Raw genomic sequence first — 15,203 nt, 5'->3', positions numbered from 1 at the left:
GTCACAGAACTATCAGAAAGCGGGAATGCCTCAACAAAACAAAACAAAACCCAAAGTGCAATAGAATTAGAATTCAAGAGTTTAATGAACATTTTCCCAGTAAATAAACAATTCCCTAACAGTAGTTCAGAAACTTTCAGGAATTGTATTTACTCTGTTAGACTAATAAAATATTATTTTAGGCAATAAAACTCTGTTTGATAGTGATGTACTGGCTTCCTAAGTATCTGCTCTGTATCATGGTTAGCAGCTTCTGCATATGAGAGATTTGAGCCATTATTTTTCTGACAAGGGGAGAGACTCACTGACCAATTTATGACCCACTGGTGACCATGTGATCCACTGTGTGTTGTTTGGGATTCTCTCTTCTGTAATTAGCTGCCTGGAAAAAGATAAAGAGAAACATTTCCAAGTGAATAAATCACAGTGGAATTTCTTTTCTTTTTAAATTATTATTATACTAGAAAAGCATAACAGATTTTGGGAGGAAGTTGCTGACCTTTTATTTAAGTCATAAATGTCATACGAAGCTGTGTAGGAATGCCTCCATTGCTGCAAAAGAAAACAAACATTTCAGGCTTCTGTGATTCTTGGTAGTTTGACCACTTGCTATAGGAGCCCAGCTGAGAGATAAAGCCGTATAACATTGTATAATTCTCAAATTCTATATCTTATAATTCCCTATCTAGATTCTTAAAATTTTGGAATTAGAAAATATCTCAGAAATCATCTAGTACAAACTCCTCTGGATTTCACCTATAACTTTTCTCTGGCCTCACCTCTGCAAAGGAGACTTCCCAGGACCACAGTGGGCTGAGGTGCCACTTCCTGTGGCAAACATTATTCTCAGCACTTACCACAGTAATGTTAAGTTCACCTGTTTAAGAAAATGCAAATTTTCCCTTTTCAACCATCTTATTGGCAAAATATCTTAAAGATCTCTAATTCTATTGCTGGTAGTGATGGGAGAGATGTTTACTTTCCTATATTGATCATGAAAATATAAAGTGTTACAGATTTTTTGAAAGCCACCTGGCAATATGTTTTAAAATTGAAATACATATACCATCAATATTTTAAATAACCATCTCAAGAATCTAAAAAATAAAAAGCAAACCAAATCCAAAGAAATTAGAAGGAAAGAAGTAATAAAGGTAAAAGCAGTAATCAAATAGAAAAAATACAATAGAGAAAAATCCAACAAAGCTAAAAACTGGTTCTTTGAAAAATCTAATAAAATTTTAATAAAATAAAATTACTAACATAGAGTATGAATGAATAATATCAGAAATGAAAAATGGGATACCACAATGGGCTCTACAGACATTAAAAGATTATAATACCTTATTTTAAATGTTCTTTACCTATAAGTTTTAAAAGTTAGAAAAAAGGACAAATTCCATAAAAGCAAGTTATCAAAAGTGAGATGAAAGAGTGAATTCTGAATAGTTTTACATCTAATAAACAAGTGAATCCATAAATAACCTCTGTACAAAGAAAACTCCCAGCTCAAATAATTTTACCAGCACACTCCTTGTCATTTATCCAAATGGGCTGAAAACTTATACCCACACAAAAAACCTACACATAAATGTTTACAGCAGCTTTACTCATGTTTGCCAAAACTTGGACATAACCAAGATGTCCTTCAACAGGTGAATGTATAAACAAACCATGGTCCAGGCAGACTATGGAATATTATTCAGTTATAAAAAGAAATGACCTACCAAGCCATGAAAAGAAATAGAGGAAACTTAAATGCATATTGCCAAGTGAGAGAAGCCAATCTGAAAAGGCACCATACTGTATGATTCCAACCACATGACATTCCGGAAAAGACAAAATTACAGACACAGTAAAGATCAGTGGTTGCTAGGGGTTTGGGTGAAAGGAGGGATGAACAGGTGGAGCACAGGGGATTTTTAGGAAAAGTGAAAATATTCTTTATGATACTATAATGACAGATAAAAGTCATTATACACTCTATATTTGTCAAAACCCATAAAATGTACAACACAGAGAGTGAACCCTAATGTAAACTATGAACTTTAGTTAATAATAATGTGTCAGTATTGGCTCATCAACTGTAACAAATGTACTACACTAATGCAAAATGTTAATAATAGGGGAAATAACAGGGGTGGAGGTGAGGTGGGGTGGTGGTGAGGAAGTATATGGGGACCCCCTGTACTTTCCACTCATTTTCTGTAAACCTAAAGCTGCTCTAAAAAATAAAGTCTATTAATTCAAAAATAAATGAGCTAGAGCCATAGCAGATGACTTGCAAGAAGTTCCACATGGTACCACTGAGTGAGAAATGCAATTTACAGAAAAGTATGGAAAATAGGATTCTATTTTTATAAAATAAACAATAACTAAAAAGAATGTCTATCTTCCTAGAATTATATGAATAAAGAAACAAATATAAAATATAGAGGGGTATACAATAGATTCTCAACATGGGATACCTGGGGAAAAGGCAGAGGGGTGAGGAGTAGGGAGTGAAGAAAAAAATGGTAAAAAAATAAGACTGAAGAGTTTTTAAATATATGATCACAGATTTGCATTTATGAAATATTATGTTTATATGTGGATACATATATAAATTAAAGATTTTTTTTTTCAAAATTACTTGTCTGTATGTCTCTCTTCCCTACCATACTCCTAGAGATAAGAAATTGTGTCTTATTCATCTTTAAATACCCGGAGTCTGGTCTAGCACAAGCCACATAGTATGTATTCAAGAAACAGACCAAACTGAAATAATCAAAGTTTACCTATGAGGCTGAAATAGATGAAATAGGTAGCCCAAGACCCCCAGCTGTATTAGCAGAGGTGAGACACGTCAGGTCCCTAATCTTGAAAAATATTTCCCACTTATCATTTATCACCCTCCTGTCCTCTCATGTCAACAAATATTTATTGTCTCCTCTTTTTTGCAAGTCATACATTCTATTTTGAATCCTGGATTATTCTGACACACTCCATGCTTGTTTCTGGAAAACCTCTGAGTATAATACTCGCTAGAGCCAAAAGTTGTGGTACAGGCTAAAAATATTAAGAGATTTAAGAAGTTTTGAGATCATTTCAGGGTGACAGATCTATCATGGGTTGTAAAGGGAAATCCAAGATGTTTGTATATTCACTTCATCTTCTGAAACAGACTCATCAGTCTATTTAAGCTATAAACATTGGCACCTATCCTCTTGATAAGTCATTACTGGATAAGACAGGCTCCCTCTTTTTGAGGAGCTCATAGTTGAATGGGGAATATGGAGACATAAACTACAAGAGAAGAATCACAGAGCATGCAATGGAGGTGGGTGGGGAAAGGCAGGAATCATAAATTAGCAATTGGGGAAGGAGAGAGGCTTATGGAAAAGGTGATTCTTGGACTGAGTCTCAGTGGCAGAGGACTGACACACAGAGAAGGGTAAAAAAGCATCATATTAGTAAGAGGTTCAAGCACGAAGATAGGAAAGATCATGTTTAAGAGCACAAACTTTGGAGTCTTCTAACCTGGATTCAAGTCTTGCTATAGACTGAATATTTGTATTCCCCCCTTACCCTCAATTCATATGTTGAAATCCTAACCTCCAACGTGATGGTATTCTGGAGATGGGATCTCTGGGGGGTGACTAAGTCACGAGGGGGAAAGCTCTCATGAATGGGATTAGTTTCCTTATAAAAGAGACTCCAGAGAAATCCCTTGACCCTTCTACCATGTGAGGACACACGGAGAAGACGACGACTATGATCCAGGAAGTGAGACCTCGACAGATACTGAATCTGCTGGCACCTTGATCTTGGACTTCTCAGCCTCCAGAACTCTGAGAAATAAATTTCTGTTGTTAAGCCACCCAGTCTGTGATGCTTATAGCAACCCAAATGGACGAAGGCAAGTCTCCAATATGTAATATCAGGCAAGTTTCTTTCTAGACTTCAATTTTCTCTTTAGGAAGATGAGGGTAGTGACAGAAACAATCTCAGGAGCGTGAGAATGAACGTGAAATGTTTAGCAGGACTCCTGGACATTGTCAACAAGTCACAGACGATGCAACTATTATTATCGGTACAGCATTAAGCGATGAGGCGAGATGCTATGAGAACATCCATACTAGGCTGTATGGTACTTACTTATTTATGTTTTCTTTTTTTTTAATTAATTAATTTTTTTAAATTTATTTGATTTTGTTCACTGACTCACTTACCTCTTTTTGTAGCTACACCTTAAAATTAAGAATTGATCTTTCTGAATGCACTAGCTCAGTCATGGAGAAACCATGCAGTAGGATCTAAAGAGCACTGGAAGTAGACCTCCAGGGAAATGGAATAAACTTAGACTTTTCTTTGTTCTTGATGTGTGTCTTGAGAGTTGATTAGTCAGCACATTTACGAAGTAAAATAGAATATAGAGTTCTCTATTTCAGTTATCTTTTGATTTAATGCTCAGCAATAAAATGTATGAAGAAAGTAAGCTAATGTGATAGAGAGTGAATGATGGGGGAACAGAGTAGCATCAACAAAGCCTGGACCTGAACTACTAAAAAGGGAGAGCATATGACGAGCAGGGGAAGAAGGTGCCAGGAGGAAGCAATAGCAAATGCTTTGGCCCTTAGATGGGAATGAAAGGGATGCTTGAGAAAAATGAAGAGCTTTGCACTTAAAGGTTCTTAACTTTGGATCACTGAATCACTTGGGAGTCCTTAAAACTACCCACGCCTGGGCCCCATCCATAGCTATGCTGAGTTAGTTGGTGTGCAGTAGGCTGTAGGCATCTGTATTTTATTATTTATATTTATTTATATTTTTTTGCGGTACGCGGGCCTCTCACTGCTGTGGCCTCTCCCGTTGCGGAGCACAGGCTCCAGACGCGCAGGCTCAGCGGCCATGGCTCACAGGCCCAGCCGCTCCACGGCATGTGGGATCTTCCCGGACCGGGGCACGAACCCGTGTCCCCTGCATCGGCAGACGGACCCCAAACCACTGCGCCACCAGGGAAGCCCCTAGGCATCTGTATTTAAAAAAAACTTCCCCAGGTGATTAATCCTAAGGAGCAGGCAGGGGTGGGAAGCACTGGCCAAGCATGGTGAGTGCAGAGAGGGAGGTGCGAGGTGGGTTCCGAAAGGCAGAGTGGCAGGATGAAGGGGACAGAATGAAAACAGCAGAAGCAGTTAAATGCACATGAAAACTCCAGTGATACAACAAATACAAATTACCAATGATGGTTGTCCAGCTAAGGTCTACCAGTGAAATACATCCGTTAGTACACATCATATGGCACTTGTTGAACTTGGCTAAATAGTAAATTGAGCTGGTATTTACCTTGCTGTTTCTACCTTAACCTCATAGTCTTTATATGTTTGTCTTTAACTTGGGAAATTGTTAATCTGTGGTTCTCAACCCTGGCTGCTCATTAAAATACTCTACGTGTTAAAAAAAAAAAAAAAAAAACAGAAAACTGATGACAGCTTCACCCCAGAGACTTCAATTTATTGATCTGGGGATTGGACCTGGACACTAGGAATTTTTTAAATCTCCTTAAGTAATTTTAATCTGTAGACAGCAAAAAGAACCACTGAATTATACAAACACTAGGGCTTCCCTGGTGGCACAGTGGTTGGGAGTCCGCCTGCCGACGCAGGGGACGCAGGTTCGTGCCCCGGTCCAGGAGGATCCCGCGTGCCGCGGAGCGGCTGGGCCCACGAGCCATGGCCGCTGGGCCTGCGCGTCCGGAGCCTGTGCTCCGCAACGGGAGAGGCCACAGCGGTGAGAGGCCCACGTACCAAAAAACAAAACAAAACAAAAAAAAACAAAACAAAAACACTAATTCATTAATTGGGAACAGATGTGTTAAAGTTGGCTTAGGCTTTAAGTAATTTTTAAGTAAACCAATTGGTTTAGCAGATTGGTTTAGCAGAACATAGTCAGCAAGGCTTCATGTCCAGGAAATGGAGCCCAGCACAGTGAATCAGGGCAAATGTTACGAGCGGGAGTTACCATCCCAAAGTGGGAAACGGAGTGCGGCATGGTCGGCATGGCCTGAATACAGCAGCGCTGGTGTGTGGGATAAAGTCACTCAGTATTTACTATTTATTCTAGAGAAAAAAGGCAGAGGTAGGGATCCCCAGCTTTGTATTTTGTTTTCAAGCAGAATCTCTCTACAGGTTTTTAATCTTTCCTGTATGTCTTAGAACTTCCTATACTCAACAGCCGCTGTCAAATCCATGAATAATCAAAAAGCTGCAGTGAAAGTCACTGGCGATGGGCAGCCACCCTAAACATGAGAAGGACGTGTGATTAGGCTGTAACCTTTCCTCAATGTGTGAGAATTTGATGTTGGGCTGGGCAACTGGAGGAAGCTGAGCGTTCCCTGCAGGGCACTGATGACCGGTGCTGAGGCTGCCCCTTTGGAACAGTTTGTATATGGTGGGACCTGGGGGCTGGGAGGTGGTCTGAGTCACCGTGCAGAGTCTCTTCTAGAGGATGAGAAGTTTAACTGTTTTTAAAGCAAATACTTGAGAGTTTTAATATATGTCGAATGGAGACAAAGGAAATAAAGGGTTCTATTACTGGATGTACAAGTCAGACATGTACACATACTTTTAAATTATAAGTTCTATTTTATTAACTTATGTTTTTAGTATCTATGTGTAATATTACTTTAGCCTTTTAGTGTTTGAAAACCCTGAAAATGAATTTCTTTCAAAACATTCGTTAGACTTATCTTTTATGAATGAGAATGACCATTTCTCCTTCTGATACCAAATTAATGAGTTTTTAGCGCCTACTGTTTTACTTAGGTATCAATCCTAAATAGTCACAGACTTGAAATCAGTTATAGAATAACGTACTCATAGGATTCTTTAAATGTCACAGTAAAAAAGCATTTCTTTTACCTTCACATAGTTGTATTCGAAGAGAATATATTGTCTATCAGGAGATACTGAATAATCATTTATGGAATATCCAAATTCATCCTGTCAATCAAGTAGAAAAAAGAACAATTGAATGATTCCATTTAACTGCCGTTATTGAGCACTTACTGTGTAGAGGGTACGGTTCTAGACTTGTGGCTGGTAGCTTGAGAGGTTCCGGTCTAGAGGAGGGGGCACACTCCCTCACACAAATGACCATGAGGCAAGGTGGGTGGTGATCAGGGTTAGAGAATCAGGGAGGGAAGGATTTATTTTAATGAAGGAAAGATGGCTATGTGGGTGGGGATCAGGAACAGAGAGAGAACTTCCTCAGGAGGGGAAACAGCAAGAGTAAAAACCCAGATGCAGGGGCTTCCCTGGTGGCGCAGTGGTTGAGAGTCTGCCTGCTAATGCAGGGGACACGGGTTCGAGCCCTGGTCTGGGAGGATCCCACATGCCGCGGAGCAACTAGGCCCATGAGCCACAACTACTGAGCCTGTGCGTCTGGAGCCCGTGCTACACAACAAGAGAGGCCGCGATAGTGAGAGGCCCGCGCACCGCGATGAAGAGTGGACCCCACTTGCCACAACTAGAGAAAGCCCTCGCACAGAAACAAAGACCCAACACAGCAAAAATAAATAAAAATAAACTCCTACCCCCGACATCTTAAAAAAACAAAACAAAACAAAACAAAACAAAACAAAACAATCACCATTTCTGTAGGTCAGGACTCTCTAAAAAAAAATAAATAAAAAAATAAAAAAAACCCAGATGCAGAAAGGGCATGCATATTTAGAGACTGCCTAAAGTTAGTTGTAACCTGAATACAGTATAGGGTGTGTCAGACAAAGAGAAGACATAAAATTAGAAAAATAGCCAAGGCCTAGATATAAGAAATGGACCTATGAACTATTTTTTTTTTTTTTTTTGCGGTACGCGGGCCTCTCACTACTGTGGCCTCTCCCGTTGCAAAGCACAGGCTCCGGACGCACAGGCTCAGCGGCCATGGCTCACGGGCCCAGCCGCTCCGCAGCATGTGGGATCTTCCCGGACCGGGGCACGAACCCACGTCCCCTGCATCAGCAGGCGGGCTCTCAACCACTGCGCCACCGGGGAAGCCCTGAACTACTTTTTGCACATGGATGTGATAGAATCTTATCTGGCTTTTACAAAGATGCTCTGGTGACCCAGTGGCTGAGATGAGACGAGAGGGGAGGGGTTACATTAGCCCTGGACTTGGGCAATGCCGTGGTCTAATTTACAGAATGGAGAGAGGGACACTCGTTAGAATACTGTCACAAGATTAATCAAGGCTTCGAACCAGGACTGTACCGTGGAAATGGAAATCTGAGAGACACTTGACGTTGCAAGGGAGGACTGATAGGGTTTGTTGAGTAGCTAAGTAAGGGGAATGACAGAGGAATCAAGGATTCTGAGGTTTCTAGCTTAAGTGACTTTGAAGAGGGCGCTATTTACCAAGATTGGAAACTCAGGAAGAGGACTAGTATGCCTTCCGTTTGCTAGCAGAGGGAAGGGGAAATAACTAGTTTAGCTTGGGACACTGAGTTTAAAATGACTGCAGGCCATCCATGTGCCAGAACCGGCAAGCTGTTGGAAACAGAGGTCTAGATCTTGGGAGGAGGTTAGTGTTACAGGCATGTATTTGAGAAACACCTGTGCTGTGGAAGTGCGTGGAATTCGCTGAAGGAGAGCATGCAAAGTGAGGAGGGAGGGTAGCAGTGAAGACACGGCCCTGCGGAGCACTTACACGTAAGAGCATGAGCAGAGGAGGAGGAATCGTCAAAGGAGACTAAAAAGTAGCCAAGGCAGGGAGCATTCCAAGAAGAAGAGAAAGATCCACTGTGCCATATGCTGCAGAGAGAGTCCAACAGGATGAGAAATGATAGCACTCATGATTTGAAAGGTTATGAAAAAGAAAATCCCCAGAATTCCCTTAAAGCATGAATTAATTATGTGATTAAACATACAAATGTACTGTTCTCCAAGAACATGGAGCTGTTTCCATATTCAGCATTGAATAGCAAGATATTATTTTCTTGTTTGTAGAGATATTCATGATCTAAAGAGAGAAAACGGCCAGATCAGTATTTCAAGTTGCTTTTAAATATCTTCATAAGCTAAAAAACCATGCAATAAAAATTTAAGACAAATTCACACAAGTACTAAAAAGGCATTTCTAAGTTGGAAAAACATGAACTGATGAATATTACACTAGTGTGCCTTCATTTTTCAATCATTATTGTAAAGGGTTCAATTCACATTTAACTTTTTATAGTACATATCAAAGAAATACTCTGTCTTATCTCCCTTTCCACCCTTAAGTAGAAAAAAAATACTTTCCCATACGGTTAAAAAAAAATAAGAATATTTTTTCAGTGCCATAAAAGTGCCCCACAACCTAACCCGAATGAAAATAACCATAAAAATCAGCCCCCTCTCCGCCAAAAATCCTTACCTGAAATCCATCGCAAGGTGTAGAACTTCACTCTAAAAGTATTTTTTAAATAATCGGTTAGAGTGTAGGTTCTGCGACTATCAGCTGTAGCATCATCTGCTGGTTGGAAAAAAGAGCCAAATGTTCAGTAAGACGGGATAACCTGTTTCGCATAAAAAAAAAAAAAGGATATCTACAATATACACTAGTCACAAAATACAGAAATACACTGACAAAATGCAAAACACATTTTGAAAGAGTTCGGACTGAGAAAAAGTGTAAAAATGCATTTAGCTGTTAAAGTGGATGCGAGAGTGTGTTTTTCACGGTGCTACATTAGTGAGCTTTATTTCGAAGGTCTAGATCAACAATGTCCAAGGGAAATATAGTGTGAGTACACTTTCTAGTAGCCATATTTAAAATTTTTAAGGTGCAATTAATTCTAATTGCCTATTTTATTTAGCCAGTATATCAAATATTTTATCATTTCAGTGCGTCGTCGGTTTTTATATGTTATTAATAGATCTTTCACATTATTTCTTTTCGTACTGTCTTTAAAATCTGATATGTAATTGATGATTACAGTATATCTCAATTTGAATGGGCACCTTCCCAGTCAATGCAGTCATGCAGTGGATGGCACGAGGCTAGATTATCCTTTCGTGAGGCCCTGAGGTCCACTTCTAAGCCCTCTTGCTCTGCAAAGACCTTTAAGATATGCTGATCACCCAGTTCAGAGATCTTCGTTTCTATCATCACTTTTCCTTGAATTTGATTAAAGTTTACACGAAACCTTTCCCTTGGATTCTGTGACAGCCTCAGTCCTTCTGCTAACTCTCTGACCATTATTTTTCCATCTCCTACTTTGACTCTATTTTTCTCCACTGACGTGTAAGGCAGAAATGCTTTGATATTAGTCTTCAGCTTTCTCCTCCTCTCTCTCTACAGTTTTCCTTCCAGGGAACTCCAGAGAACGTGAGTTCCTGGGCTTCAGGCATACTTACCATTTAGATGAATGACAACATCTGCTCTCACTAACTTAGCCTACCGTACCCACGCTTACATTTCCAGTGCTGTGTTCAGCCTTCTTAGTTGACTTGCCCCACTCTAACCCTATACATACCCTGTCTAAAATAATTGTCTTCCTTCCCAAACTAGGTTTCCGTAGGAAATTTGTGTGCTTTTATATTCTGTTACTGAAGATGCCAATTCAAAGGCTGAAGACCATTTTGATGTCTCCCTCTTTTTTACCATCCCCTACAACCAATCAACCCTATTGACTCTTCCTGCGAAATCTCTTCTCCAGATATCCCTGCCATCAGGTTCTCCCAATCCAATTCCTGCCCTGCACCATCACCAGAATGATCTTTCTAAAATGCCACTTTCATTCTGGTGATCTCTTCCTCAAAAGCTTCCAATGAGTCCCCACTGTCTACAGGGAGATTCAGACTGCTTAGTCTGGCAGCTGCAGTCTCCACAGTCTGATGTGAGACTCTCTCCAGGCTTATTTTCGCTCTCTCCCTGCAAGAACCTTCTAACCTAGTCACACTGATCTGCCTACTGAACCTAGCAGATCTTCTTAGGCTTGTCTGACTCTACTCCTTGTCCTCAGCCACTTCCTGGCATGTCCTCAACTGCTTCCACATCTGTCACAAGCCTCCCTCCTCCATTTCCCACCTCTGTCATGAAGACCTCAATTCGGCCTCTCACTTTTGCCCCCGTGCTACTCACTGGGCTCCTGTCACTTACTAACTTGTGTTGATAACTATTTTTCCATGCCTGCCTGTGTGACCTACTCAGCTAGGCCATGTATTCTTTTGAAGACAGGGCTTTGGGTTTTTGTTCGTTGGTTTGGGGTTTTTGTTTTTGTTTTTCATCAACCTTAGCATCTAGCACAGTTGTATGGCATAAAAGAGACACACACAAAAAGTTTTTGCTGATTGGAGTAGGATATCATCCTATAAGCGCAGTCAAGCCAGTGTGATTCCTCTTCCCCAATCCCGGAGCCTCCACTGATGACAAATACCCTAAAGTCTTTTTCCAAACTCTCTACATTTTCCACGTACGTGTAAACATACACACAAAATCAGCCACTACCGTAACATTCCTATAACTGCAGTTCTTTTCGGGGATTTCAAAGCCAGCAGAGTATCTTCTTGTGTTAATTTTTTACAGCCTGTGGAGAAGTAGATCTCGTACAGGAAATGCTCTTTCAAAAAATGTTCTTAAGATTTTATTTCTTTGGATTTTATCTGATAACATAGTCTTGTTTCTGCCTATAAAACCTTCAGCTTCGATAGATAAAGTTGCTACCCTTTATTTTATTGATTTTGTTTAAGCCTAGTTTGTTAAGTAAAATATTCTTTTGAAAACTTTTGTTTTTCAATTCAATCCTGCATTTCTCCCCTGAAAGTTAATAAGATATTTGTGTTCGTCAGCAAAAATACAGCAAGTGAGTAAAGCCAGTCCTTGAGTTTAACCTTTAAATAAGAAGTAAAGCCTTGTGCTACAGAAAATAATATTTGAAACTCATGTTGGACTACAAAATTACAAATCTGGATTTGTTCATTAAACACCCTCAATTGTTTGTATTCATCCAATCATCCTATTATATAAAAATAGTTATAAAGTGAGTATCATTGTTGAGGATAAATACCCTGCTATCAAGAGCTATTAGTCTAAAATGAACATAAAACAAATCCCCAAATTAGTACAAATCAAGGTATCAGTGGTAAGAGACATTCACAATCCTAATATTATCTGCTGATGTAGATGTTTAGATAGATCTGTAAATAGAAATAGATCAATTTATACACACACACATATATTACAACCAACTGAATGTCTGTATCCCCTCAAAATTCACATGTTGAAATCGTAACCACCATATGATGGTATTAGGAGGGGGAGCCCTCGGTAGGTAATTCGATCATGAGTACTAATCCTCATGAGTGGGAGTAGTTCCCTTTAGAAAGTGACTCCAGAAAGCTCTCTCACCCCTTCTGCTACGTGAGGACACGGGAAACGGGTCCTCACCAGACACTAAACACCGAATCTGCTGGCATCTTGACCTTGGACTTCCTAGCCTCCGGAACTGTGAGAAATAAATGTTTGTTGTTTAAGTCACCCAATCTCTGCTATCTTTATAACAGCAGTCCACACATACTAAGACATATATATCTATAATAAGGCAGACATATCAACATAAAGCATCTATCACTGACTCTTGATTTTGTGAGAATGAACTGCATACCTACAATATAGATCAGATACAGTGTTATCTCACATGGGGGTATTTGCCCAGGTTTTAAAGGACAACACACTTCACTCTGGAATAATAAAATAACTGAGACAAAAATCCCTTGTGAGGTCACCTGCTGCCCTGCATGCCGCTCTCCCTTGCTAGGCACTTCCCTCTCCTGCCTCTTCGCCTCAGATGTCACTGGGCTCATCCTCTCATCAGGCCTCAGCCTTTCTAAACCCATCATCTCTGCCAGATTCATACTCCCTTCTGCTCATAATGGGCTCAGCGTGATTTCGATCCATCTGCTGATGTTCAGATATCCATACTGATGCCAGGCCGCGTTCTTGCTATGGCCCAGGACATGGGTGCAAGGCCCGGGCCACCCTTCGCTTGTGTTACCCTCTCTCAGCTCCTTTACAAAGACCTTCAAGCCGGGTTCCCTAACCTGGCTCCCCAGACCCCAAACACCACTGCAAAACTGGAACAAGCAGAGCAACAAATGTTCCTTGTTTTTTGCCTTGTCATTTGAAAAGCAGCTGCAAACTGGAAGACTCTTTCGAAACATCTAGATAAGTGAGTTCTGTGAGACGTGAATGCCAAGTCCAGGTTTTGACCTTTAGCAAGTCCATAGTTTGCTGCCAAGTTACAACCTATTCTGTCAAACACCAGAAGACACGCCCACATTTCTCTTTCCTTGTCTGATTGCTCCCTGACAGGGCACCAACAGATGAAGGTCTTGGGTTGCTAGTGTGGTCTTCCTGGTGGGCCTGGGACATACCGTTTATTTGACTTATCAGTTTTAAAGCATTATGCTAGCCAAGCAGAGCAGTTAATCATATGTTACCCATCAGTTTACACAGAAACTCCTAGATTCATGTCTCCTTGAATTTAAAAATCAAAAAACGGTTAACAGCTTTATACTTTACTCTTTTGGTGAGACCAACTATTAGGTTGAACCATACGAAAATGCCATTTTTATCAATCAAAAATGGCAGAATAACAGCTTTTAAAATGGTTCGACTTAATAATAATTTCTCGTCAAAGTGTATGGTATCTTAATGAGTCCTGGTTGTAGGATCAAAATCTTTTCGGAATAAAAGGAATTCCAGAATGGTGAGATCTAGGTAAGAGAGTGGTGTAGTTCCACAGAATAGTCTTGCTTTAACCAATGGTTATTTTATGATTACAGGATATTTTGAATTTTTTTATATTCATTACTAATAACCTTTTTTGGTCTGTATGAAACTGTGATATAAAATATTTCTACCTCAGAAAGATAAACTGTTTTGGGAAATAAATGGCTAATGAAATGCAACTGAAAGGAAAAGTGCTCTTTATAGCTCATAAACTCATAAAGTTGTTAAACATGGGGAATAGATATCTGGTTATAGAGTTCTTGTGTTCCATATGCTAATCAGTTAACATTTTATATTGACGCTAAGGAAATAAAATGAGTGTTATTTTACAATTTGCTCTAGCAAAAGAGCAGCCTTGACATTGGGACAGAGGAGGAAAAATCAAGAAGTCAGAAGAAGAAATTGACTGGAAAGTTGCTCACATCCTTTATTCTCCAGCAGCACACGCGGGCTGCCACCCATCACCAATGATTCAACAAATACCAATAAGGGGTTGGGTCCCTGGTGGCTTTGAAGTCAGAGACTGAATTTGAACCCAGGCCTAATTCTTGCACAGGAGCCTTAGGAAGGTTACTGAATCTTACAAAACCTCAACTTTGTAATCTATAAAATGATAATAGTAGCACTATCTGGCCCCTAGGGATCTGCCATGATGAAATGAGATAATGTATGCAAAGTTCTTAGCTCAGGATTTAAAATTTAGGAAGCCCTCCAGATCGGTCAAACTATTTATTATTATTTTGTTCCAAACATGTGCTAGGCAATCAGGATACAAAGATGAAAGAGTCTCTCCCTTGGAGTACCTAGCAGTGCTGCTGAGATGAGGAATTTCACTGCAATAAAATAATAGCTAATTAACTTTCACTGTGTTCAAATCCCAAATGATCCTAACAAGAAAGCATAAGAGCATCACGTTGAGAAAGCACCTAGGATAAGTACAATTGAATCATTCGCTAAGTACTGACGAGCATCACTTCCTCCTTCGACAAGTTTAATACCATCCACAGCGTTCACATGGGGGGAACATGCTGGACTTGAGAGGAATTAGAGGAATTGTGAAAAGTGACACTTCTCTGATTACTATACACAGGAGGCATTAAAATATAATCACTATCACCAGATTTCCCTTCTCAATAAGAGAAACATCCCAGGCACATCAAGTGCATCTGATAAATGCATTGCCATTGAGCGGGAGCCCTTGAACCTGGGGCTGTGTACTCTAAGCATTTACTCTAAGATCACAGTGTCAGATGACCAAACTTTTGTTAGGGATGTAATCGCTGTATTTTCAAAGGTCTACTCTGAAAGGCCGACCAACTGGTACCGTGCACATTTTCCGGAATAGCAAAAATGTGGAAAAAAGGAAACAACGAGGGGTTGTCCGTGTCGTGACCCCGCCCCCCTTCTCCTCTTGTCCCTCCACTCCATCTGTTCTGGCCTCCCCGCTCTTC

General features: G+C 40.1%; 1 protein-coding gene across 2 annotated transcripts in view; it reads right to left on the bottom strand.

The window, feature by feature from the left end:
* Window positions 1-15,203, bottom strand: part of DPP4 (dipeptidyl peptidase 4) — a 79,101-nt gene that overhangs the window by 47,622 nt on the left and 16,276 nt on the right. Inside the window, exons 3-7 of one of the 2 annotated variants that reach the window (XM_007464495.1) lie at window positions 9,394-9,489; window positions 8,906-8,997; window positions 6,900-6,980; window positions 500-552; window positions 310-382 (exon numbers count right to left, since the gene is read on the bottom strand). In XM_007464495.1, the coding sequence (XP_007464557.1) occupies window positions 310-382; window positions 500-552; window positions 6,900-6,980; window positions 8,906-8,997; window positions 9,394-9,489 (395 nt within the window). Of the gene's footprint in view, window positions 1-309; window positions 383-499; window positions 553-6,899; window positions 6,981-8,905; window positions 8,998-9,393; window positions 9,493-15,203 lie in introns of both variants that reach the window. The other variant, XM_007464494.1, reaches the window with a different exon arrangement.

The sequence above is a fragment of the Lipotes vexillifer genome, unplaced genomic scaffold, assembly GCF_000442215.2.
Source record: "Lipotes vexillifer unplaced genomic scaffold, Lipotes_vexillifer_v1.1 scaffold68, whole genome shotgun sequence".
NCBI lineage: Eukaryota > Metazoa > Chordata > Mammalia > Artiodactyla > Lipotidae > Lipotes > Lipotes vexillifer.
The sequence above is the reverse complement of the archived record's forward strand: the minus strand, read 5'-3'. Positions and strand labels throughout refer to the sequence as shown.